Source organism: Athene noctua, chromosome 12 (assembly GCF_965140245.1).
Source record: "Athene noctua chromosome 12, bAthNoc1.hap1.1, whole genome shotgun sequence".
Classification (NCBI taxonomy): domain Eukaryota; kingdom Metazoa; phylum Chordata; class Aves; order Strigiformes; family Strigidae; genus Athene; species Athene noctua.
This window is the reverse complement of record NC_134048.1, coordinates 20,535,172-20,560,905: the sequence shown is the minus strand read 5'-3', so window position 1 is coordinate 20,560,905 and position 25,734 is coordinate 20,535,172. Positions and strand designations below refer to the sequence as shown.

Sequence of the window (25,734 nt, the reverse complement as noted above, 5' to 3'; positions counted from 1 at the left end):
GTATGAACCCCTCTGAGGTTGTGTGCAGGTCTCTGCCCGCACCAGGGGTTATTTGTGGGTCTGTGGGCATTGCTAACAGCCGAGGGCAAGAGCCGTAAGCGTCCTGCAGCCCTGCGTGCTGCTGGGGTGAGTGTGCCCACAGGTACAGGGGTGAGTGTGCCCACAGGTACAGCTGCATCTCGGCTCACCTCCTGTGTCCATCCTACCTTCTCTGCCTTCCTCTTCCAGGATAACGAGTTGAGTTCTTTACAATGAAGTCTCCATAACATTTGGTTTCAACTCTTTATTTCAACGTTGCACAAAGACTATTTCCAGTATTTTCCCTGAGTTAGCAGATGTTCTGATTTTGGCGTGGAAATGTGTTACTCACAGTTAAAGAGAATTCATATGATTAATGATTAATGCTGCTATCCGAAAATTACCTCATTGAGCCAGCTTTTCGTTTGGCTTTGCGAGAAAATGTGCATGAAAAACGAGGACAAATCCCCTTTCTGTATTACTGTATGTATGAAATCACGTTTCTTCTAAAAACAAGAAAGCATATTTATTTGAAAAAACAAATAACTGACAAATTTCCACAGCGCCTGTACACACATGTTATCTGCAACATTTACCCAGGACCACAGCCCCCCTGAAACCCACTCTGCACCATTAGAGACCTGATGCTTGAGGAAAAACCCTTCTCATGGAGAACGTGCATTGTTATATACATTGAAAAATCTAGAGTTTCAGGCGTAGATTATCTGAGCTGATAACCATGCACCTCATATCAAATTTCTATAGGCAGTTTCTAGACAAAAGCTCCCTTCAGCCAACTCGGTGATAAGGTTTCTTGTGTGTATGTGCATGCACATAAGGGGACATTGTTTTAAGGTCTTTTTGTGGAAAATATGCAATTATCAATGGAAATTAAATTACTAATTATTTAAGCAACATTTTAACGTATCTATATTTTCAGCCAGTATTTTAGTGTTCAGGATTTCTTGTTTGCGAACTTATTCTGTAGTCACCACAATATGTAGATAAAATACACTTCAGCAAAACTCAGTCTAGTATTCCAGGAAGGCAACGTAGCAAACCTGATGCCAATCTTTTTAGAAAGCCTCCAAAACTGATCCAAGGAACTGTTATCTGCAGAAATCTGACCTCTGTAGAACAAAATTCCCTTTGGGCTGTAGTAAACCGGAGCCAGATGAGACAGATGTGTATGTACGGCAGTGAAGGACCATCGCATCTTTAGCAGAGCAAAGTTATACCCCTGAAGTCCAAGAGGAGTTTTCTGGTGGAGTCGGTGAGCGCAAGGATATCGGTGACCTGGAGAAGGACCAGAAGGGTGTCCTCCTGTTGAGTGGCTGGGTGCTGTTCAGGTATAAAACATTAGATTTACTAATTGAAAGTGCCGCACAGGAGACACAACAGTCTGGGCACAAAATCAGGTATTTACCGTTTGAGAAAGAGAGCTCAGTCTCCAGCATCGATCAGAGAGGCATGTTAGGAATTGCCAGAAAAGAGTTTGAGATCAAAACAGAAAATACCTTTATGCTGCTGAGTGTCTGGTTCATCCCTATCACTTGCGGTTCTGGTTGCCCAGTTCAAAGGCTTAAAAAACCAAAGTGAGTGAGGAGGGTGAAAAGGAGCATCTTGCATGAAAGGGGAACTAAACAGACCTGGGTTTGTGACTCTGGGCAAGACAGGACTGAGGGAGAAGCAGGTAGCAGAGGTATAAGAAAATTTTGAACGCTATGGAGAAGGAAGGGGGTAGGGAGCAATTGTTCATTGCTTGCCGAAGTATAGAAATTGAGGGTATCTCCTGAAGAGATAACACTGAAATTGAGGGTATCTCCTGAAAAGAGAATACAGCAGTTGGGGATATCTCCTGAAAAGATAATGCAGAAGTTGGGGGTATCTCCTCATAAGAGATAATACAGAAATTGAAGGTATTTCCTGAAAAGAAAATCCAGAAACTGGGGATATCTCCACAAAAGTTAATATGGAAATTGGGGGTATCTCTGGAAAAGAGAACCAGAAATTGGGGATATCTCCTCATAAGAGATAATACAGAAATTGAAGGTATCTCCTGAAAAGCGAATGCAGAAGTTGGGGGTATCTCCAGAAGAGATAACACAGAAATGGGGGCTGTGTCCTCCTAAGAGAATACAGAAATTAAATCGATCTCCTGAAAAGATGAGGCAGTGTAATTTCAATGAGTTACACACTTCCATCTTTAATTTAAGCGCTCATAGCATTCTTCCCCCCAGATCCCTGCTTCCCCCCTCACAGAGAGCCCCCCATGCCCTGCTGCTGCCCCTCCCGCTGCCCCCTGCGCCCACCCCCGGCGCCCTGCCCCGACCCCCGCTGCCTGACCGCCGCCGTCAGCACCCGCGCTGTCCCCGCCGTCACCCCCCGCCTGACCGGGACATCCCCCCCACACCCCCCTCCCCGGGCCCGGGTGTCTCCCCGCCGCCGGCCCCTGTGCGGCGCCTTTAAGCCCCGGTGCGTGATGTCAGCGCGGCCGGGAGAGGCTGCGGCGGGCGGCGGGGCTGCGCGGGGAGCGGGGCCCGGCGGGGACCCCCCTGCTCGGTGGGGACCCCCTGCCCGTTGGGGACCCCCCCCTTTTCCCGTGGGGACCCCCCTTTTCCCTCGAGGATCCTCTTCCCGTTGAGGATCGCTGCCCCGTGGGGACCCCCTGCCCCGCGGGGACCCCCTTTTCCCGTGGGAACTCCCTTTCCCGTGGGAACCCCCTTTCCCGTGGGAACCCCCTTTCCCGTGGGGGACCCCCTGCCCTGCCGGCGGGACAAGGTGACGGCTCATCATGGGCAGCCTCCAGCTGCAGGACTTCGCGGCGGGCTGGGTGGGCGGTAAGTGGCGGTGCCGTGGGTTAAGGGGGGTGGGAGGGTGGGAAAAGGCAGCGAAGGGGGGACAGGAGCGTGCGTGGGAAAAAAAAATCCTCGGTGTCACCTACGGTGTGTGCCTCCCGCCGGCGTGGTCGTACCGGCGGACGTGCCGGTGGCTTCGCTTTGGCTCAGAAGTGCAGTTTAATCCCGTTTCCACGGGCGGGATACTTAAAATTGAAGTATCGGCGGGTGTGATGCTGCCGTGAGCCCAGGGAGGGGAGAGGGGGTGTGTGGGGGGGTGGCTGCCAGAGCTCCCCCGCACACCCCCGGCTCTCCCTTCCCTGCTCCCACGGCTGGAAGCACCGCTGGGCTCGCAGGGGAGTAGCTGGGGCTCGCAGTAGCCAACCCGGGATCCCCCGGCCGCGCACACCCCCGGGGTGAGGCACCGCTTGGCCTTGACCCCGCGATCCCGACATGGCAAACAGGCTGATGGCCAGGGCGGCGATGCTGGGCAGAGGGGGGTATTGACCCGCTCTGCTGAAAACGCTGATCGCAAACTCCAGGAACAGAGATACCGTGATGGAAAAGGCAAGGGGAGCGCCTGTAGAGGTGCCAGGAATACAGTACAGTCTTACAAAACTGAAAGTTCCCCCTGGGTTTAACAGCTGACGGGGTGCACGGTGAAGCTGCCCCACTGCCAGGGGGGGCTGCAGGGCCACAGGGGCAACCGTGGTGCTGGCCACCGCAGAGCAGAGCTCTGCCCAGGCTGCTGCTCAGGCCAGGCTCAGGAAGGGGCTGTGAGATGGGTCACGGACCCTGACCGGCCAGACGAGGTTGATAGGTTAGGTGACTAAAAAACCCAGACCCTCTGCCGAAAGGTGACACGAGCAGCTGGGTTTTGGATGGTTGCAGCCTGCGGAGGCTGTGCTGGACGCAGTCTCTCCCCGCTGACCCTGTGCTACCGCCGCACACCCCCGGGAGCGGGGCAGGACGTCTGGGGGTGAACAGCCACCAGCACTCGGTGGCAGCGGCCAGTTCTCGTGCATAGCACTGGACCACCGGTCTTGGGTTAAGGTCCAGGGGGAGAAGGGATATTTTATAGTACATTTCTGAGTGAAGTCTTGACGTCTTCATCAAGGACACGATGGTTTTATCATCCCTAATCCACTCCAAGTGAGAAATCCCATGTAGTCTCTAAAGCACTTGGGGATACCAGTTTGCACGGAGACTTGCAGATGGGGAAGCAGCACAAATTGTCTCCACAAACACCCTAAAAACTGCCAGTGTTGTTTGCAACAAGCATGTAAAACCATATCCTGGCCATGGCACGTGGGTCACTGCTCCCCAGAGAAGGGAGAAACCGAGCCGTGCTCTGCCTTGCCACGGGGGCTTCTGTCAGTGAGTGGCATGGGCAGGATGGTCACGGGGAATGGGCTGGTTTCTTCCAGAAAGCCACAGGGAATGAGGCTGGATGGGGCTGTAGAGATTGATACAGAGCAGGATCCTCTTTATCAGAATCATCCCTGGCAGTATCTCTATAAACTGCTCATAAAATGGCAAAGGATGGAGGTTCACAGTTCCCACCAGCAGTCATCTCTAGGGCCTCTCTGTCTGACCCAGGAGAAAGCATTTCCTTGTGTCTAACCTGAGTCTCATAATTTTGAGGCTAAAAGATTTTATGAGCTTACAAGAGAGCAAGAGGGGTTGTTCATGGACAGGACATACAAATACAACACCTCCTCCTCTTGCTCAGATGTAACGTTGATGGACTTCAGGAGAGTATTCAAGGAAAGATGTCCAAGCATTTCTGCCCAGCTTCTACCTGGCTCTGGCTGGGCCCAGTACAACTGCTTCTATGGAAATGTCTCCCCGCCCCCCCAAACCCATTTCTTCCTGTCCCATCACAAAAGCTTCTTCGATGTTTTGTGTAATACTTTGCTTTCATCCCCAGGAGCTGCCAGCGTGGTTGTGGGCCACCCCCTGGACACGATCAAGGTAAAACATTTTGAACCATGCTCCCACCTCACCACCCAAAACCCACCGACGGGGAGGTGGCCTCTCTCTAGATGATGTTTCAAAGGACCTTCAGTTCTCCTGTCACCCCAAGGGGGAATTTAGCCTGGGTAGAAATGTTTTCATAGACCTTCTTCCTGTCCAATGCTAATTTTGAATGAGAAACTAAAAGAACTGGCTGATACATGGGAGTTCCTCCAGTGAGGATTAATGCTGAAAATTAAACCTGTCTTTACTTAATGTATGGTTTACCAAACAGTTGTGCCGATGTTTTATTGAACTTTGCCACAGACAAGTATTCAAAGGGCAGCAGAGGAACTATATTTGTTTTGTTGCAGGTACATTTTTATGTGTCTTCCTAGTGTTGGCAATGTGGAAGGGCAGTGTGCAGAAATTGTTATCCCAGGGCCATGTGATGCAATATTTACTGTTCCTTCAAGACAATTATTCCTCAGAATGAAGGTTTTAGAGATGTAAGAAGATATTTGCTAGCATGATGCAGACAAGCCCATGCACAGACCAGTACAGCCCAAACCACCAATTTGCCCATCCCTACAGATGCAGAGATACAGAGGAAGATCCGGTTCCCTTCTCTTTTTGTAGTGTGAAAGGCTTCTCTGGCCAGCTTTCACTGCTTCAACCACTCTGCCCACGTGCTCTGGTCTGGTCCAAGGGCGATGGGGAGGAGGCAGGGTCCAGCGTGGCTCACACCACATCCCTTCCCCAGCCATCCTCTTGCCCACAGCTGGCTCTGCGGGGATCAGGAGATGGGCTGACAGCCCTATCCTTTCTGAGCTGCTACAGAGACGGCGGCCCCGGGAGCATCTCCACCGAGGATGGGTGCAGACCCCAGGCGGGAGGAGCTGCAAGGCTGCCCGCAGCATCCCGGCGATGGGCAGGGCCAGGGCACAGGCAGCACAGGCAGGCTCTGCCCAGGTTGCCAAGGCAATCCCCATCTCAGGCCGGCCATCGGGGCGTCATTGCCAGATTGGGGGGAGTTTGGCAACAACCGAGAGAGGATCCTGCTGGGAAGCATCGAGTTTCTGGGTGCCAAGAAAGAGTGAGCCCATCCTTCAGTGCTTACAAAGACAACTGTCAGGCTGACCCCTCTGTTGCCCTTGGCTTTGGACACTGCCTGGGAATACCAAGTAGGCAGACTTGTTACCTTTGCAAATTTAGGGGAAGGGAAGTGGAGAGGAGAGTTTTTATGCAGCACTAAGCCATCAAAGGGGCAGCTCAGCAGCATTTGCAGCGTTCAGAGGACAGGGGATCCTTCCCCACCTGGAGGAGGAGGCAGGACGGAATGTGAGGTTGGATGGGGTATGTGGTGTCCACACCACAGTTCCCATCGAGCAGACCCTCTCCTTCAGCTGGTGCCTTCCCAGCATCGCAGCTTCCATCAGACCCAAGCATCTGTTTTTACCATGGCCTTGTAAAACTAAATAGTTTTACTCACCTTTCATCCTCTACATTGCATTTATTTCCTCAGAACTTTCTTCAGTTTCTGGGTGTCACGCGAGAGCCCTGTTGTACTAATTAAAATGTAACAGAAAGAAGTTTCCTGAGGAATATCCATACTGGTAACAGTTGACAGAGATGCCAGAAGGGATTTCAGTGCCGGGGGTTAACAGCTTAGCTAAGGGGCATGTGTGCAAGAAGCAGTTTGTGAGGACACTCGGTTGCCCTCAGTTACTCAAAAAATGTATTAACTTGAACCTCTGAATACCTGGTTACTGTGTAAAAGAAAAAAAAACAAGCCCATGGAGGCAAAATGGAAATGTCTGAGCTAAGCGTTCAGCTGAAGCCAGGAGGGAACACAGGTCTGTGCACCGCAGTGTCCCTGTCCCGGGGTGCCCAGGGTGCAGGCAGCCTCCCTGCCAGTCCCCCCAGTCCGGGTACCCCCAGTGTGAGTCACGGGGAGCACCGCTCTGCACCCACGGCCCGGGCCTGCCTGCGTTGCACAATGGGTGCTGCGTGAGCCGTAGCCAGCATCTTCACGTACCAGCTTGTTTATAGTAAATATTCTGCTTTTGCTGCCGCCTTCCCCATGGCCTTCAGCCAGGTGTGGAGCGGTGCTCGGTGCACAGAGCAGCCCCGGGGTGAGGGGTGAGCCCAGGCTTCGGTCCTTCTCGCTCCCCAGCCAGGGTCCTGCAGGGACACCCCACTGGAGGGGCTCTTGCAGAGCCCTGGGCCAAAAGATTGTGCCACTCCACCTGCTGTTTTCTGCCCAAAATCCCTCCCCAGGCACGAACTCTGGAGAACATTCACTGCTTTGGGCTTTAATTCCCAAATAAATTTCTTGCTTCACCCTAGTGTAAGTCAGGGCTGAGCACTGGAGGGGACTGGGCACTGTCCCTCCAGCACAGGTTGGCATTGTCCCTCCAAGCTTCATTTTGTCATTCCTACTAGCGGCAATGCTGATGGATATGACCAAAAATACTGTCCCTGTTCCCTAAAACTTCCCCCATAGAGCACGTGTGAGTGTCTTCCTATAAAAAATCATCTCTGGCCTCAGCCAAGATCAGTTGCTGAAGCCCCAGGTCCTGTGAAGCCAAGAGGGGGTCCACTTCCTCACACACCTCTAAGCCCCAAAAATGCATCACTTGTTAGGATTTTTTTATTACAAACCTGTGAGCAGCTTGAGTGAAAGATGATCTAAATATCTGTGTGCATATATATATATATATTTATATAGAGATATGTGAGAGGGGGAAAGCATGTTGAATCATACGGACTTTGTCATGACTTACACGCCATCTCTCACAACTGTTGTAGGCATTTTTTGGAAGATGTATAACCCTTGCTTTCCAGAAACAAAATGTCTTTGCTGGAAATAATGTAAAAATGTATTTTTGAGTGAAGCATGGAGAATTTCTGAGATGGAGCTGAATCATTTTGGGTCCTTTTAGTATTTCTGTCTTAAAATCCACCTTGGATCAGAAGGTCTGGAAGCCTCCTAGGGGACCTCTCCTCTCCATCCTTCAGCAACGCGTCCCAACCTCCCCTGAGATCCCCAAACAGAGGAGACCAGAGCACTCTCCAATTTCCACATAAATCATGAACTTGCCAATGACAACACCGCACACCAGCAGTCCGCTGTGACGCTGTGCTGGGCCAGGGTAGCTGGTTGGGGCTCGAGAGCAATTCGACAGCCATCGATTCCAGATGTTGCAGAAAGCCTCAGACCTCTGAGGTCCCGTTTAGGCCTGCTTCTGGCAAAGTGCAAGGAGGGTGGATCATATATATCTTACTTTATTGCTCTGTTTTCTTTAGAACTAAGGAAGGATTCACTCTCAAAGCAAAGCACACATTGTTGACGTAGCCTGAGCTTTCACTGTGCTGGAAGCATGGGATTTTAATTGCATTTCACGAATGTATTTTGCAGACCCGTTTGCAGGCTGGACAAGGGTATGGAAATACACTCAACTGTGTTCTTACTGTGTACAGAAATGAGTCTGTAAGTACTTTCTTTATCTTACTTAAAATGCGCTGGTAGAAAATGCCAATGGATAAATAGATAAACACATAAAGCAATTCTACAAGATCACTGTTGGCACTAGCAGTTCTATGAAGACCAATAAAGCTGGTGCAATTGAGCCTGCAAATACCTACAACCTTCTCTTGCTTAACTCTAGGTAACTCTCGTGGTTACTTCTATAGGGAAAAGACAGATCCCTGTCACGGAGTGATAAACGACACTGCCCATGTCTGCACATGGGACAGGGTGTTACATCCACAGTGGCTCTTCTGCCCCTGCCTGCTGGCAAAGGTCTCCTGGAGGTATTTTGCTGACTTTGGTGATGCCAGGACAGAAGCTGGCCATAAGAGGGACTTTTATGTGGGTTCCTATGTTTTCAGCATATCCTGCCTTCTGCACAATCTCTAAAAGTCTTTAGTGGCATGAATTAATTTTCATTTCCTCAGCATATGTGAACGGTTGGGTCCAGGAAACATCTGGTACTTGGATTTGTATTTCTGGCCTGATGGACAAGTTGGGGTTTATGCTGCTCAGTCCTACTCACTCTCTTAACTCCAGCTCCCTTCCCCGGGTAGGTGGCTGGCTTCTTCAAAGGCATGTCCTTCCCGCTGGCCAGCATCGCCGTCTACAGCTCCGTGGTGTTCGGCGTCTTCAGCAACACGCAGCGGCTGCTCAGCCAGCTCCGCCACGGAGACCCAGCCCGTGCGCCGGCCCTTGCCGACGTGGCTCTGGCCAGCGTGGTGGCAGGGTTCGTCTCCGTGGGCATCGGCTCCCCCGTGGACCTGGTAAAGATAAGGCTACAGATGCAAACACAGCCATACATCAAAGGTAGGAAGCAAGAGTTTCTTTTTCCTTTCTCTGCCAGTCCTCGGTGTTTACTGAGGGCTTTAGGACAACTTTGCTTCAAGGCCCAGCTCTCTGCTGCCTTGGGCCGCTGCAGTTCCCCAACATTGGACACTTAAGATTCAGCTGGACAGGGTCAAGATTCAGCTGGGCCATTTTGTCTAGACCATGCTTTTGCCAAAACAGGTTGGACCGAATGATCCCTGAGGTCCCTTCCAGCCTGGTATGCTGTGATTCTATGGTATGAATTGAGCTAAAAATGTTTCCTTCTGCCTCAGGATGGACCCCATCCTGCTCAGTTCAAGAGGGGGGAAGGAGTTTATCAGTGACATTGATCAAATCTCTGCTGGCATTTCCAGCTGATTGGGATCTGTAATGAGCACAGGGGCAGGTCTGCTCAGGACCAGGAACCGCAGGAGTCACCTTGCCCACATGGCTGTGGGGCAGGAGCAGCGAGTCCCCAGGGTGTCGGGTCCCCTGGAGATCCCACCCTCAGCACCACAGCTGCCAGCAGTAATGCCAGCTCCCCATCTACTGCTGCACGCTCTCAGTCCCACATGTATTTGCCCATAAATCCCTCTCTGTTGTTCCACCCTCTGTTCAAAAGCAAAAATTTCACACGTACCTTTGAAAACCACTGGCTTATTCGGGGCAGGGCTACAGGGACTCGGGTGCAGGCAGGCTGGGTCAGGAGGGGATGCTGGCAGGATGGCAGTGGGCAGCTGTAACCTCTCCAGAAGCCGTGGGCAGAAGGAGCTGCTTCTGTTCAAGACAACAACTGAACTTCCTCGCAGGCTGCCAGCATGGAGCAAACCCCGCCGGAGCACGGGCAGAGCCAGCGGAGGAGACGGCGCAGGTTCAGAGCTGAACAGCTTGGATTTCAGCAGTTCAACACCTTCCTCATGATTACAGTTGTGGTGTTTAACTGTGAAATATTGACATTTTTATATTGCTTTGATTAAAACAGCATTATGTCCATTTTTAAAAAGCCTCCATGCAGCTTAGCAACCTAATGCCATTTCCAAAAGCAACTTGGTCTACGTGGAAAGGGCCAGACGCTGAAGATGTCAAGGCTTGGCACTAGATGTGGTTAGAATCCATTAAAATTGGGCACAGAGCCTTAAACTCGGTTGGAAATCTCACTGAGCACATACCTATTAGGCGGCATGCAATGCATCTAAGAAAAAACTCTCCTGAAGTGTTTTAACGTCTTTTAAAAATGGATCTAAGTCCTCTTTCTTAGAACTTTTATTTCCCATGCTACAGACTGATCTCAGCAAAAGAAAATGGATGGCAGTGATTTCTGTTCCATGGCAGCGGGCTTTTGAGAGGAGTTCTGTAGCAATATAGCTATTATAACGATTGGTTTTTTTTTTTTTTTTGCAGCCAACATTAAACTACAGCCCGCAGTTCCTGGATTTCCTGTGTACCGAGGCCCAATTCACTGCTTTAGGACAGTGCTAAAGAAAGAGGGTATAGCAGGGATGTACCGAGGCGCAGGAGCAATGCTTCTGAGAGATGTTCCTGGGTACTGCCTCTATTTCATCCCTTACACATTTTTCTGTGGCTGGATTACCCCAGATGGATGCATTTCCCCTAATCCCTCCTCCGTCTGGCTGGCAGGGGGTGTAGCAGGTAAGCACCTTTTTTTTTTCCCCACAACACTGGTAAAACAAGCACAGGATGGTTCCCAGGGCAGATTACGGGGGTGGCTCAGGGGTCACCACATCCTCCTGGTCACCAGGAGAGGTTGTGGGGCTGAATGACCTTCCTCCCCCGGGGCCAGTCCTCTGGCACCACGGCTGCGCTTTATGACTTGACAAACTTAATGGAAGTCGTGTTATCAGATCTTCATCGGGCTCAATGTCAGCGAGAAGGAAAGCAGCCAGCACCTTCCTCTCCCGGGATGTCTCACAGCAGCCTGTGTATCACACAGCCAGTGATACACGGGGCCAAGAATGCCTCCAGAGGAGGACTTCAACCTGTTGGCTGCCCACCAGGAGGGTGTGCACCTTACTCGCACGCAGCAGACGCAGAGTTGACTGTTCTTCTTCTTTTTTTTTCCCTGTGTACACCTGCCTGTAAGCCTGGCACATGCGTCCCCCACCATCCCTACACGTGTCACCCCTACACCCGCTGGCCATTTCTAAATTGCAGACCCCTAAATGCAGATCAATCCTTAGCTCAGGTAATGATTACAAAACGCTCTCTCCATTTCTTCTGCAAATAAAAGAGAGCCCTGCTCCACCTGGACAGCTTCTCTAGCATGCCCCAACACACACAGGTCCAGACAAACTCTCGTCTGTCCAACTGGGCCATGTATCTCGGTCGCATGCTGACCTTTCCAGAAAAGCAAACCACCCCACTCAGCTTCGGGCTAATCAATGTAAATAGACAGGTTTTTTTTTTTATAGGAATTATGATGTATTCAGCTGCGTGGAACCTAATCCTGGCTGCATGAGATGAACTTGCCTCTTATTTGCATTCTCAGCTCAGACTTTGCTTTTCAACAGAATTATCTGAGGACTCCGGTTTTTCTGATATCGCCCAAAGCAGCAGCTCCCTGCAGCTCGGGCTCTTCCCACAGCATGTCCAGGCTCCACCAGAAGCACGGCAGAAGATGTATCTGCACCTGGGGGAGCACCTCCGGGGCTGCCTGCATTTGATTACCAGCGTAACCCCCAAAATCTCAATACTTCTTCCAGAAACAGGGAACTTTGCTCCCAGAAATACCGTTGCTGTGCCTCAGCAGGGTGAATGCCCTGAAACGACAGTCCCATGAATGTGATGTGGTAGATGAGAAGTGAATTTCTGAGTTCACTGACCTGCAGCCAAGGAAATATAGAGAAGAAATTGTTCAAATACTTCTACATTTTTCTAGGAGTCATTTCCTGGGGGACTGCTACTCCAATGGATGTTGTGAAAAGTCGACTTCAGGCAGATGGAGTTTATTTAAACAAGTACAAAGGGACCCTTGACTGTATCTTGCAGAGCTACCAGAACGAGGGCTTAAAAGTAAGTGTTATTTGAAGTAAAATCTGGGTATTAGGCATTTAATTTTCCACTGGGAAATACAATGGCTGTTACAAACCTATCTGCAGGATTGAGAGACAGCTAAAGCCAGTTCCTGCTAAATTATAATAATGACAGTAGGTAATTATAGTGCAGATTCTTTCTAAATCTTAATAGTGAGAGTAATAGTGTGCCATACAGCAATGAAAAAAATGAATGACTGGGGGTCACCGTCTGCTGGTGTAATTAACTTAAAATAACACTTCATGTCAGTACATTTAATTGTGAATACGATTTGACTTCTCATAAATCAAAGGCAGAAAATCTTGCCTCTGTGATTGCTTCTACAAAATGCAGAGGTCAAACGTTTCTCATTGACACCGAAATCAATGGGAACTGATTCCAGGGGCCGTGCTGGCACCCTGGGTGCTTTTAGTTGCCTTGAGCAATGCTTTGGTGGAACCGATGCTGCATTTCACACTGCCCACCCTCGTTCTGCACCCAGATAGAGTTGATTGAAAACGTTCTTAAATCAGAATTGCACTGGTATCAAACGTGAATAAGGGCTGTGCGCCAAAAAAAACCCCTTATCTCCTTTTTCTGACTTTGTCAATTAGTGTAATAAAAAATGTTTGTTCTACCTGCAAACTTTGCCTCAGTTAAATGTGAATGGCAGAGGACCAGGGTTTGCAGCTTTATTGCATTGCCAACGCATGGTTATGAGAAGTGACGTCTTCCAATATCTCAATAAATCTGTATTTAAGTTGTCATCAAAACATCATGGGGGCTCTTAGCTCCAAAGTGTTAATTTGCACATTCTGAGGGAAAAGTAACAAGTTATGAAAAGAAGAATAACCTGCAAAATCACAAGTCAGTGTGATTTAAATGTTTGCCAACATGCCACTCTGTTATGCCAGCCGCCTTCGGTTTTTGTCACTGAGTGAAGAAAGCCACATCCACAGGAAGCACAGGCACCTGGAGAGATGCTGAAGACCACGCTCAGATGGTCAGAAGAGAGTCAGGGTGCCCCATACTCTATGTGGGCTACCTGCCCCTTGTGTTTGGCAAGCAGTTTCACACTAAAACACGAGGCAGCTGAAAAGGGAATTTCCATGTGTTGTCCCTTCTCTCCTCATCCTCATCCTCACCCCCTACCCTCCTTGTCCTGCCTGAATATTAACAACTAATTCAGGCAGTTGGGTTTTTTTTTCGTTTGAGGTCCGAGCTGCTTGCAGTTTTTCTGCTGTCGTGCCTGGCACCCGGACCAAAGCAGGCAATAGGATTGAGTAATAGTTGATAAGACTGGATCCTTCTCTCGTAAAGAAAATCTTTTTGTATCTTGGGAGACACACAACTGATAAACGCCAAACCCAGGTCCGGATGTTTGAATTCTGGGACAAAGGAACGGCATTTGCAGTGCTGAAAATAATTGCCCGAGGTACACACACACAAAAAAGTAAATATAGCCTTCTTCTTTCTGCATAGTCAGGTGTGTTCATTCTGATGAGAAAAATTTATACCTCCAGGCTTTTTTTTTCGTAAATCACTATTTAACTTGGCTCTCTTGTGTTACTTTACGGATACTGCAAAAATCTGAATTTCCTCCCAGAAAATTCCATCTTTCCTAACAAAATAAAACACCCCAATAAATCAAGTAATATCCTAAATAGCTCAATATTGCAATTTCACATTGCAAACTCCATCCTAAATTAGGTTGACATAGTTTGATTCTGTCTTGTACAAGACAGCACCATGGACTGGATTTACTGGATACAAGATACAGTGATGTTTAGCAGAGCTCAGTATTTCAGGGGAAATACTGGTTAGGCACTTCAATCTATGGGCTTCTGGTCTTGGAGCTGAGATCTTCTGTGCTTTCTTACAGTAGCTGTGGGAGCTTTGCCTTTGTAAAGCCTGGAAGGGGGCTTGCTTCGCTGATGTTACTTTTCATGTCTATTCTGAACTCCTGGTGTTTAGATTAGTGACCGCAGTGATTAGCCTGGGTGGTTAACGGAGTGATTTTATGAAAAACAGGCCAGCCGAGATACTCCCTCCAACCATCATTTTGTAAATAAGCTCAGCCCAGAGCGAGTGGTTTGTGCACACCCTTGCACATACCAGGAACAGTGTTTGTAGCACTTGGGGGGGGTCAAAGGGGGACAAGCCAACGCCAGAAGCGAGAAGGGCCCCTCTCCACTTCCCAGAAAGCACTCTACTGTTCAAGCACTTAAAAGCCACAGGGTCTTTCACTCTTCTAAGTGCCAGCATCTTTTCAAAAAATATATATTGAGCAAAATGAGGAAGCCTGGCTGTGGGTATTTATTATCTTAATGAAAGAAAATGCTGGGATACATAAGGGCACCAAAGCTTGAACTTAGGAACCCACATGTGAATATATTCTTATGAAATATTTTTTCCCAAAGCTGGTGGTGAGACCTAGTTCTCAGCAAGGTACAGAGTAACTCTAGTTTTCCATTGATTGAGAAATTCTCTCTGTGCTCAAAGGTGAAACCTGCAAAATAGTCCACATGGCACAGTGCCCACATCGGCTGGGGTGGCTCGCGGCCACGCTGCTCCCTCTCTGCTTCCCAAATGTCTTCTGCACCCATAGACCCACCCTGAGGAGTCAGAGAATTTGCTGTATGAAAGCAACAGCCAGTTGTGCCCTGGGGTCTGCACAACCCCCATACGTTCCTGTCTGCAAAGGGAAGGAGGGACCATAGCTAGGTAGGGCAACACTGGAAGACATTTTATGTTTCTTGCTTTCTGCTCTACACCAGTGCCATGAGACCATTTTTTTACCCATTACCTCTTGCAGCTCTTGCTGGCAGACACAGATGGAGGTTCACGGGGAGCATGGAGCACAGTGATACCAAACCAGTGATTTTTTGCGATTGCGTTTCCGTTCTCCAGCACAGACTTCAGCAAAGACCAGCAGTGAGAGGGTATCTTCTGAGCAAACCAAGATCTGGTTCTTCAGAATCCCACCATAACTTCATTCAATGTTTTCTTCTTCTTCTAATAGCCAGTTTATTCCTATGCTCTAACCTTTCTCCATCCCCAACAGGTCTTTTTTAGGGGCATCACGGTCAATGCAGTGCGAGGATTCCCAGTGAGTTCAGCCATGTTTCTTGGCTATGAACTTTCCCTCAAAGCAATGAAAAGAGACCAAACTGAGACCAATCCTTAACTTCCAGGTCAGCTCATAAAGACCCTCTAGCTTTATTAAAATTTGAGAATTAATCTTTGAATCAAATGGAGTTGCAATTGTATAGATCTTCTGAAAGTCAGATAACTTACATGGGTACCTGCATCTGAATAGTCAAACACTTTCCAAATTTGGGTCTGTGGGATTTGGAGCAGAAAATAGATGTGCTGATGGATTTTTGGTTTCATTCCAGATCTCCTGGAATTTCACTGCAATCTGTTGCGATTGTTTTGATTAGTATGAATCAGAAAAGAAAAACCGAGAGTATTCTCTAACATTTTATAAGTTTTGAAACACCATTCTCACTAAAATCCCTGCACAGTATCCTTTCCTCCCTTGATCCATCCACAAAGACCTGAAATTAAACCCTTCCAAAGTGTCTTGACTATCAACTCACAGTTTTACTCTTTCACTCATAAACCTAGGGTTGCATAAAGGAGCAGCATTAAAAATACCTGATTAAAGAAACTTTTTTAGCAGTTAAATACTCAAGAATATTCTTGGCAGTCTTTGCTGTTTTCTGCAGTACTTCATAAACCTCCTTCCTTCTTATTTCAAAAGCGTCGCCAGGAAGACCTGAAAGTCTCCTACTTTCCTGAGCCAAATCAGCAGTGTGGTGTTGGTGAGGGCTCCGCTGCTCTGACCGAAGACTCCAGTCCTGCACCCACAGCATCTGCTTTCTCTTCTGCCACAGACTTAGTCCCTGGAGGACTCAAAAAACTGCACCAGCTCAATCAAATCCAAAGACCATTTTCTTATCAAATCTCTGTTGTCTAAGAGCACCTTAATAATTCCCATGGCAGTGTTGGGCTTTTTCACCGATGACGTTTTTCCCATTGAGCCGAGAGAACAACTTACTTCCCTCACCCACACGGGTGAGATCATACCCAAACGCAGCCCACCCGACATCAGCCAAGGGAGCGTCTTTTGTACAACGCTGTGTCTAATGCTCCTCTTTTTTGTGAGCAAGGAAAGGAGGAGGTGTGGTGGGTATGCGGGTGCTTTTCGTGTAGAAAGGTCGGGACGCCCACAAAATCCTAGCTTGCTCTCAGGATCAAAGACATAGATGACTCCACCTGTACAGATACTCGTGTTTTACATCACAGAACTCTCCTGTTTGCCACAATTCATCACGCTATCATGAAAAAAAAAAATAATGCGAAGGGCTTCAACAACTTCAGTTTGTTATCCGAGTTATAAGTTAAATTGGGAAAGAAGACAATGTTAAATTCAGAGACTAAACTGCTCTTTTTCTTCAAAAAACAATAAAGCAAGTCTGCACTGCATATAGATGGCTGCCTACTCACCTTGTGTAGCCCTCCAGGGACCTGCTAGCGGTATCTCGTTAGACCTTCTGATCTCCCTGGCTTGCCAACTGCCAAATCCTGCAGACATCACTTTGCAGCCTTGAGAGACCATCACCAAAGGATGTCTCTTTAAGGGATGCAGAGTTTAAGCCAAAATATTCTCTAAACTACACGAGCCAGCTTCAGACCCCCAGCTCTTTGCTGCAATCCCACTGAGACAAGTGGGGCAGACCCAGGTCTCTCTTTGCTCTACCTCAGCCTTTCAATTATTCCAAGATCTTTTACATTGTGATTATTTGTTTATGCTTTTAAGTATCTCCACGCTTTATTTTCTAAGCGTGGAGCTTCTGATGCCAAAACCCAAGAAGAACCAGCTCTGCTGGGACAAGAGGACTCTTGTGGCACCGTCAGGAGAGGCTGAGAGATAACAGCCCATGTGACATGGGGGACAGTCTGGGACAACACTGTCCTCTGATTCATGTGTGGTTACCCCCATCTTCACCTGGAGAAAAAAAAGCCCAGCAACAGCAGTTTTAGCAGATGGCCTTAACAGAAGTTTCTGAAGGCAACCAGGAGCAGCTGTGCAGCCTTCCTCCATAAAAGGAGAAGGAAAGAGAAACTCCTGTGTCTTCTTCCCTGAATGAATGGAGGAATTGGTGATAAAACTTGAAGACCTCAGTAGAAAGTGCCTAAAAACTTGGGTCTGGAGCAGCACTCAGAAATGGGGTCCCCAACCTTGGGCTCCTCTTCACTGGGGCCCAAATTAAGAACAGAAGTGTGGCTTCCCCCAGAACTGGCCTTAAAAAGTGGGAGAAACAGCTGGTGTTACTTCATCTCAGGACTTGCAGGTGAGGAGGCTCACAGTGCCTTTGAGCTTGGAAAGAACACAGGGAACCGTTTCTGATAAACAGTATGGCTAGAATTGATGAGCCTTCACACAAGTATTTGTTGCTGGCTGCATTTAAGGATTCATCCTTTCCATGTTGTCTGTTTTAATACATATACGTCAAACATGTTCTTTAGATGCGTAATATCATATGTCTCCAGGGATAATACTGGGGGAGACTCATTTTTCAGTGCAAATAAATGATGTTGCTTATCTGCCTGCATTATGTAAAATGCACCATGAATTAATTAAACTGATAAGGTTTGCAACAAGCTGTGTATCTGAATGATCCTGCCCTCACAGTGCCCAGGTTTGGTCTGTTTAGTGCTCCCCGGGGCATAAAGCCCTGAGATCCATGTAGGAGTTTCGTGGTGATTTTTTTTCTGAGGTTCTTCATCCAGTTAAACCAGTTTTGAGATGGATGCCCAGGATTTACTTGCATAAAACTCTTGTGTAACGCACACCTGCCAGAAGGAGCTGTCGGGGAGAGCTGTGGACTACCTGGTGGTAGAAAGGGAGCAGAGGACAGGAAGTTTTTAATATAAAAACATGAAAAGTGGGAAGTAAATAAAAAGCTTTGGCCACATGATGGCATCCTTGTCCGTGGCAGGGCATGGCCATGTGCTGCTCGCTGGAGCTGCCAGACAATTTCTTTCTGTCTTGCTCCATTCAACGCCGAGTCCAGGTTTGCTGCCAGACCAGCACATGCTCCCTTCCCAACAGCAGCCCCACGCTGGGCAGCGTGCAGGGGATTTTGGGGTACCCCTGCCTGGCAGAGTGGGAGGCAAGCCCTGGATGCACTGGCTCATCAGTGTATCACCCCGTCAGCATTCATGGACAAACCACGAGCGAGGCAAAGCAACGCTGGGCTGGAGCACGAGGGTTTCGTGGGTGACAGCAGCCCTGGCTGCTGTGCAGGTCGGGCTGATGCTGGGTCGGGCACAGCAGGGCTGGGTAACGCGGGTTTTGGGGCACAGCACTTTGTGTTACGGTTGTACTCGTTGCTGTGATTGATCACAGTGGATCCCTGCACGCAGAGCCCGATAAATAATTTAGTCTTGTTTTTGAAGTAGTGAGCGAGTGGCTGCGTCACCGAGGAACGAGGCCCAGTGGTGGGGTTGGGTGATGCTGCAGGGGTCAGCCCCATGTCTTAGAGATGAGGGATGGCAATTACAATTTATGCACAGAGAGACATGACAGGTCTATGTCTTCTGAATGATTTTCTTTATGATACATCAAATGCATCAATTTTCAGAGATACTATCAGTATCACTATTCATTGACAGACGTTAAGATCTCTAAGGGATTCTCTTTGGGCACCTGGTGATGGGAGTTTAAAACACTGCCTTGCCCGGCAGGCAAACAGCTTGATTCAAAAATACAGCTGATTCAAATCCCTTCTATAGGGCACTGATTGCACATGTTGGTGATTTTGTCCCTGAATTACAAAAAAGAAAAATCCTCCATGTCAACAGAACTCAGGATACAGACCTGCTCCTCTGTCGGTGCTGTGGCCGTAGTGACCTGCCATCAGTGGCACATTCCCCAGCACCATGCACACTGGAGTGGAAGAAGCCATCTGCTTGATAGCTTCTCTACAGATGCCCACAGAGCCCCACATTTCTAAGATAATTGCAGGAAATCCTGAAATTGGTAACAAATGCAAAGGGAGACCAGAAGGACCAGGGATACCTACTTCTACGTTATTCTTGCCTGGAATATGAAAGCATAGATCAGACCTGTCATGCCTCAAGTAAGTCTGTAATTGCTTGATTCTCATGTTGCTGATGGTGTTCCAGCTCTTACAACACCCCATATTACTTAATGAGGCTGTGCAGCTGTTTTTCCCTGTTTATACACAGTGAAGTGCTATGGAAGGAAAAAAAGATAACAGTAGCTTATTTCCCCATTTGGAAAAAAAAAAAAAAAAAAAAAAAAAGAACAAACGGGAATCAATTTTCCAGTGAAAAGCTATTTTTCTGGAAAACAGCCCTGACCTGGAGGAAGGTCTTTGATGCTGGGAGAAGCTTTGTGATGCCCATGGGGTGTGAGGTGGGAGCAGGCTGGGAGTGCCCTCTGGCCAGGAGGCAAGGAGAGGGCTACCTCACCTCCCTGCTTCTGCATCCCCGCTGCTGCTGGGCACCCATAATGTCCCTGAGTCCTTCTCCCAGGCAGGGTGCAGCTGCCATCCTGTGCAGGAGCTCACTCCCAGCAGCCTGAGTGCCTGCTGACGCCCTGCCCATGATGGCTCCGGGCCAGGCTGACATTTTCTCACGCCTTGGGAATCCCTGCCTGGTGTGTCCACGTCTTGGGGAAGGTGAGATCACCCATCTCGGTTTCTCTTTTTCTGTTGTACTCTAAGACAGAGGAGTAGGTGATGCCCTTGCAGACATTAAGATATGTATCTTATTGGTTTATCTAAAGCTCACTGTTTTATTATAGTAGAGATTTCTCTCCTAGACATTGCATTCATGTAAGCCAAGAAGGCCAATGCCAGTCTTGTACCTGTGAACAAAAAGGTGGAGTCAGAAGAGATGGTGAGATCCAAGGAGACAAGTGGGAAGAAGTTTGAGTTGCTAAATTGAATATAAACTGCACAAGAATAGCTTCCTTTAAAGTCATCTTCTTCCTATATATGCTCTTATAATGATTCATAGACAGATCACTGCCAACTTAGTTAAGTAGCGTGTAAAGTTTCCTTCCAGAGCTAAGGAATTAAGCTATGCAGTGAGGGGAAATTTAAGTAGTCAGTGCTTTTCAAAGCAGTTTTCCTAAACTGTAGATCCTGTGAGCTCCAGAATCAGACACTAGTGGAACAACCGACCTGTTAAGAGCCATACATGCAGCAGAAGGAAAGGATCTTTTTAAGGGGGTATCAGAGGTCGCGTATGAGGTTTCACTGTAAGATATAAAATGCTGGATATATCAAGAAATCTTTTCTTAGTATAGGTGGAATACTATGGCTACTGGACTGTAGAACACCAAATCTCTGCAGAGAATATGAAGACTCTCTTGAGTGATGGAGGAAGCAATGGATAACCTTGGGTCACAAGGAGAAACATCTGGAGAAAGAAGAACCTTGCAGCTGGGGAAGCACAGGCTGAGACTGCCCTGCTACCAACACCCGGTGCTTCAGCACTGGCACCTACATGGCTTCGCCTGCTGTAAAAGCACCAGGACTTATGTTGTTCATCTTCACAGATTGGACCGGCTCAGGGTCTATTCCCCATGTCTCATAACATTTTAGCACGAGCGTAGCCTACTTTACACATCGCATAGATAATCCTGCCAACTCTTATGGAAGAGGGCCAACCATTCTTACTCATGCAACTAGGTGTGAACCAATATCCGTGCTTATTTTGTTATTAAATTGTGATTACCATCTTCCAATCAAGCAGTCTGCAGGTGGTTTTTCAATGCTTACAGCATGGAAAACAAGCCGCAGCGCGGGTCTGGCTGGTGGAGGGCACTAACGCAGCCACGGAGTGAATGCCTTGCGCCGTCTGTCTGTCCTGCATGCCCAACCTTCCTCTGTGTGCTGTGCTGCGAGGGAAACCTCACAGTGGGATAAGCAAGGCAGGGTGAGTGGGCTTATGATCTGAGAGCTCTGTAACGTGTCTCTTTTCCTGTGTGCAAGCGGTCAGGCTCACAGAAGAGGATGTTGAAGTGAAAGCAATGGCATCAGGAAAACCTTAAAATACAAGAGAACTGGTGACCTTTGTGGACAATTCCCATTTTCTTCTGCTTACTTCTGGGGACTGTTGGTACTAAGACGCACTTGCAATATGTGGAACACCCAGCATGGCTGGCATGTTGCTGTCAGGGCTTTTTGCTTTTAGATGCCGCAGCTCTTGCTAAATATCATTGCAACACGGAAAGCTTGGCTCCCCTGCTAGAAAACCCAGGAAAGCTCTGGTGACTGTACTGTTGCATGAAACAAGGATGACTTGCAGCTCTGAAGGTCCCTCTCAGACGTGCTCCCCCATCTCACAGCTCCTGAGCACCACTAGTTGGCTAGTTTAAATTAAATTAAAACTCTTCAGAAAGTAGTAGGAGCTCCATTACCTAGAGGAGCTGACATGAGTCCTGAGGACATCCCGTGGTCCATCTGCTAGGACAGAGCAGAGCACGCAGCTGTTAGGAGGTGCCGTTGCCCTCTTCAAGCTGTCACGTGAAACGTTCCCTCTGTTCATCTGGATTTTACAGCTTTCTGTCATAGGCAATCTCGCTATTACTATGCAGTGGTCTACCCTTCTGTGAAGGAATGAGAATGACCCTATTTTCCTTTATTTTACACTAGCGTATGTCATCTTTATCTAAAAGAAAGGGGAAAAAAAATACTCCAAGCCATCTTATCTCTGGAAAATTAAACTACCAATAGCATCTCTTCATTTGTGGTTTTGCAAGCCCTTACATCTTGATCTATACAGCACATGTAAAACAAGCTGATATGTTATCTTGGTGTTTCTCTTCTACAGGGAGTCTTTCTTCCTACATTAAAAAAACCCCAAACCGTACAAAGTTTCTTGGAAACACTACAGTGAGATGCAAATTCTCTCAATGAGAATGCAGATTCTCTCATGAGAACTCAGAAGATCTGGAGGTTTATGCTAACCGGGTTAAAATACTGATGTGGAAATTGGATGTTTGTGAAGCATTTTCAATCAAACTATCATCAGAATGGGTGCATTAGAAGAGAATATATCCCAAAGTATTTACACATAAACCAAAAACGTACAGGATATTCGATGAGGATTTCCAGAGGAGCCAGAGGGAACTGCCTGTAGGAGACTACAGAAATATACCGGGAGAGGGTTTTTTTGTGTTCACCTTTTCTAAATACCTGTTCTGGGCTGTAATCTTACAATTCTGTCACTTGAAATTGTGATGTTGAACCCGGCACACCCAAGGGATGTGCTGCCCTGGTGTTGGCAGTACCCCTGGCTGATGGAACTCTCTGCCTCCTTCCGTCCTCTGCTCATCCACTGCACCCTTTAGCGTGTAGAAAGTGATAGGAAGAGCGGGGACATACGATCTGCTGAAGTATGGTCCATGCCCAGGCCGACCACAGGCAGTTTCCCCACTCAGGTTTCCCAACGGCAATGTAGGGGATGTTTCTATGGGTTCATGCAGCCGCTACCTTTCAGCTTGGCGACCTGTATTAAAAATCCTGGGTTTCAGTTCTTTGTTTTGTGTCTGATTTTTCCAGCCAGAAATCTTTAAAGGGAACAAAAAAACCCTCAGAAAGACCAGACTTAGCATTGGTGGCTCTCCACTTTGACAGTCAGCCTTATGATGCTTGAGGGTTTGTGACCTCAGAGGGAAGTGAACTCACACAGTTGCCTTCCTACCTACTGCCATTTGGCTACTGAATTTATTATTAATTTATTTCAGGGTTTTTTTGAGTGATGGTTGAAGAACCTCTATGTCCTTTCTACATTTTGGCCTGCGTTGCTTTAAGGGAAAAGAACAAAGGGAGATCAGATACCTAGACATGAGGACAAAAAATAAACTGCTGATTGCATTTAACACACAAATGACAACGTATCTGTGAAAATATCTTGCTGCAGCTGGTCTTTTATATAAATTACATTAAATTAAGACTTTTAAAATATCAAAACTAAGTATTTAAAGATTATATAAAAAAGCTGGTCTTTTTGCTGGGATGGCAGCAAATATTAATTCTCATGGTCTCTGGATCAGCCTCTAAATGCCAGAATAGAGCCTAAACTCTCCAAAGAGAAGCCATAACCGGTGCCACTCACTTCTGTGCCCGATCCACTGCTGCTCTAACCAATACATGGAAAGTTCTTTCTCTGGCAGTTTGATTTCTGGTGATATCTGATTCACTGTAAACTGAATAGAGCTTCTCCGGTGACCTACTTGCCCTGGAGCAACAACAACATTAGACAGATCTCATTAAGCAATCAAATAGAAATTAAAAGACATAGAGATAGTGCTGGCACCCCTGGCAGATAGAGACTGCGAGGAGGAACCACAGGCTCGGGGAGCAGCTCTGGAAGCTCTGCTATTCTGATTTTCAACTCGTAACAAAAATACAGCTCTTGTCCCTTTGGGCTATAGGCCTGGGAAGAAGTTACCTGCTCTGTTCACTGTCCAGTGAACATAATTACATCTCATGCATGGAAATGTCCTAATTATGTATCTTGCATACAATTTATGCCACCAATCGCTTTCGCTTACAGAACACAGCAGCTGCATTGAGACATCATTCCTTAGGTGAAGAGGCCCTAGAGACCCTGTTAAGGTTATCAGATTCTGTAAAATCCTTGCAAAGTCATAGCGTAGCAGCTATTGGGCAAAATGGGATTCCTAATGAACCTATTTTTCTTAAAAACAAGAAGCAGCAGAAACTCCTGGCTGTCACGAAAACGTCCCCATGGCACATTACCACATTTCTTGCACAACCTTGGCTAAATCAAAGACACTTGTGAATTCTTTCCCTTTAAAGCCATGCAAAATAATTTTTTTCAAGCATCGGAGAAACCAAGCTTCCCATAGATGTTACAGATCATTTATTTCCTTCAGGAATTTATGCTTCGAACCAATTGTTCTAGTTCTTGCTGTGGGGCTTTGCTGGCTGAAGAAACAGAGAGTAGCACACCCATTGCTTTGCTTGAGCACAAAGCTGTTTCCTCAAGGGAGACCTACCTGTCATGGAAGTCTCTTTATTGCTTTTTAGGGAATCTTAGGCTCTTGATCACAAATCAATGATTTTAGCCCTTCTCTAACCGCCCAGAGCCTTGGAAGATGCCACTGCCTGGCTCATGAACACCATCCCTCCCCACAGCATGCTTTTGTGCATCTGTTGATCATAATGTAGCCTGCTGCCAGCTTTAACTTGCCAAGGGAGGATCTCTGGCTTTTTCTAGGTGTTCCCTGGGGCCTGCGTCAAAGCTGTATCTGTCTAATGGGATGTACACTCCTCACACTAAATCAACCAGGGACAAACCTCAAAGAAAAAGCAGGGAGCATCCGCCCCAGCCCCGAGCTGGTGCTCGGTGTGCAGGCAGCGAGGCAGGGGCAGGAGCAGCAGGCAGGTCCTCCTCTGCTCCCCTTGGCGTGCGGGCAGGCAGGGGAGCTGCACTCAGCCAGATAAATCCCTTGGTGGTAGGCAAATGCCAGAGAAAAAACAGCAAATTGAAACCTGATGTTTTCTCTTTTCAGGACAGTTTCCAGCAGGATTGCACTCATCCTTCAGCCAGGCTGACCAGCAGAAGGCTCAAGCTTCTGGAGAAGATCTTGGAGGCATAACAGGATTTGAGGTGTAACAGGAGGGAAGCCTAAAAGTCAACACTGGGGATCTAAAAGAAATCTGAGGGGCTGCCACTTGCTCTGCCAAGGTGTGCAACTTGAAAAGAAGGAAACCTCTGTGGCCAGAGAAAGCTCTAGCAGACATTCAACCCAATTTGGAGACTCCATCTGAGAGCATTTCCAAGTCAATACCATTTTGGTCACCTAGGACTGCTTTTGCATCCTCTTTTTTTCTGCTTAGAAGGGGACGAGGTGTGACATTGCAGTCAGTGTTTGCAGCCGGAGGGCCCAATCTGAGCCTGCACCTGCACTCGGCAGAGGTGGGATCACAGTCAAGGACTATGGGATCACTCTCTGGATGCAACAGCTGTAATTCAGCATGACAGCTTCTCCAGGCAACTCCGTCCGTTTGTCTGTCTGCTCACCAAACCCCTGCAACCTTACTGTCTTTCCTTGAGAAAAGTCCTGCTTTGAATCCAAGGGGAAGCCACTTTGCAGCCTGTCAGTGTGTTTTCTCAGGAGTTTTGGCAATGCTGAACATTATTGTCTCTTTGCTTTCATGGAACTATAATTTACATAAGCACAGGAGACAAACGCCACATCTGAAAAAAAAATGCTTTCGTAGATTTTTAACCATTGTTTCCTGTTGGGGTGTAATATCATAATGTTCAAATTAATCACTTCTGAGGAGCAGTTGTGAATTTCCGCAGTACCAAAGAAAAGTCACTGCAGTAGGTGACTCAATTCCACGTTTGATTTCTCTAAAATGCTGTCCAAGCTAGTGGGAAAAAATAGTGGGCACCCGGTATCAGTTTTATAATTGGGTTTTTCCATATTAGAATGGGAATTTTGTGAAGACTCAATTAAAAGGAGTGTCC

General features: G+C 47.7%; 1 protein-coding gene across 5 annotated transcripts; it reads left to right on the top strand.

Annotated features, from left to right (window-relative positions):
* Positions 1-2,531: 2,531 nt before the first annotated feature.
* On the top strand, positions 2,532-25,695 carry SLC25A48 (solute carrier family 25 member 48). Of its 5 annotated transcripts, XM_074916348.1 has the most exons (8): positions 2,532-2,858; positions 4,786-4,829; positions 8,233-8,304; positions 8,901-9,153; positions 10,555-10,803; positions 12,050-12,183; positions 15,248-15,377; positions 15,950-16,088. In XM_074916348.1, the coding sequence occupies exons 1-7, from the start codon at positions 2,813-2,815 to the stop codon at positions 15,368-15,370; spliced, it is 921 nt and encodes a 306-aa protein (XP_074772449.1). In that variant the 5' UTR covers positions 2,532-2,812; the 3' UTR covers positions 15,371-15,377; positions 15,950-16,088. The 5 variants fall into 5 exon arrangements, with proteins under 5 accessions (XP_074772449.1, XP_074772450.1, XP_074772447.1 ...); XM_074916349.1 differs by lacking the exons at positions 15,248-15,377; positions 15,950-16,088 and adding an exon at positions 24,770-25,695; XM_074916346.1 differs by lacking the exon at positions 15,248-15,377 and having other exon boundaries at positions 15,950-17,813.
* The last annotated feature ends 39 nt before the right edge of the window (positions 25,696-25,734 follow it).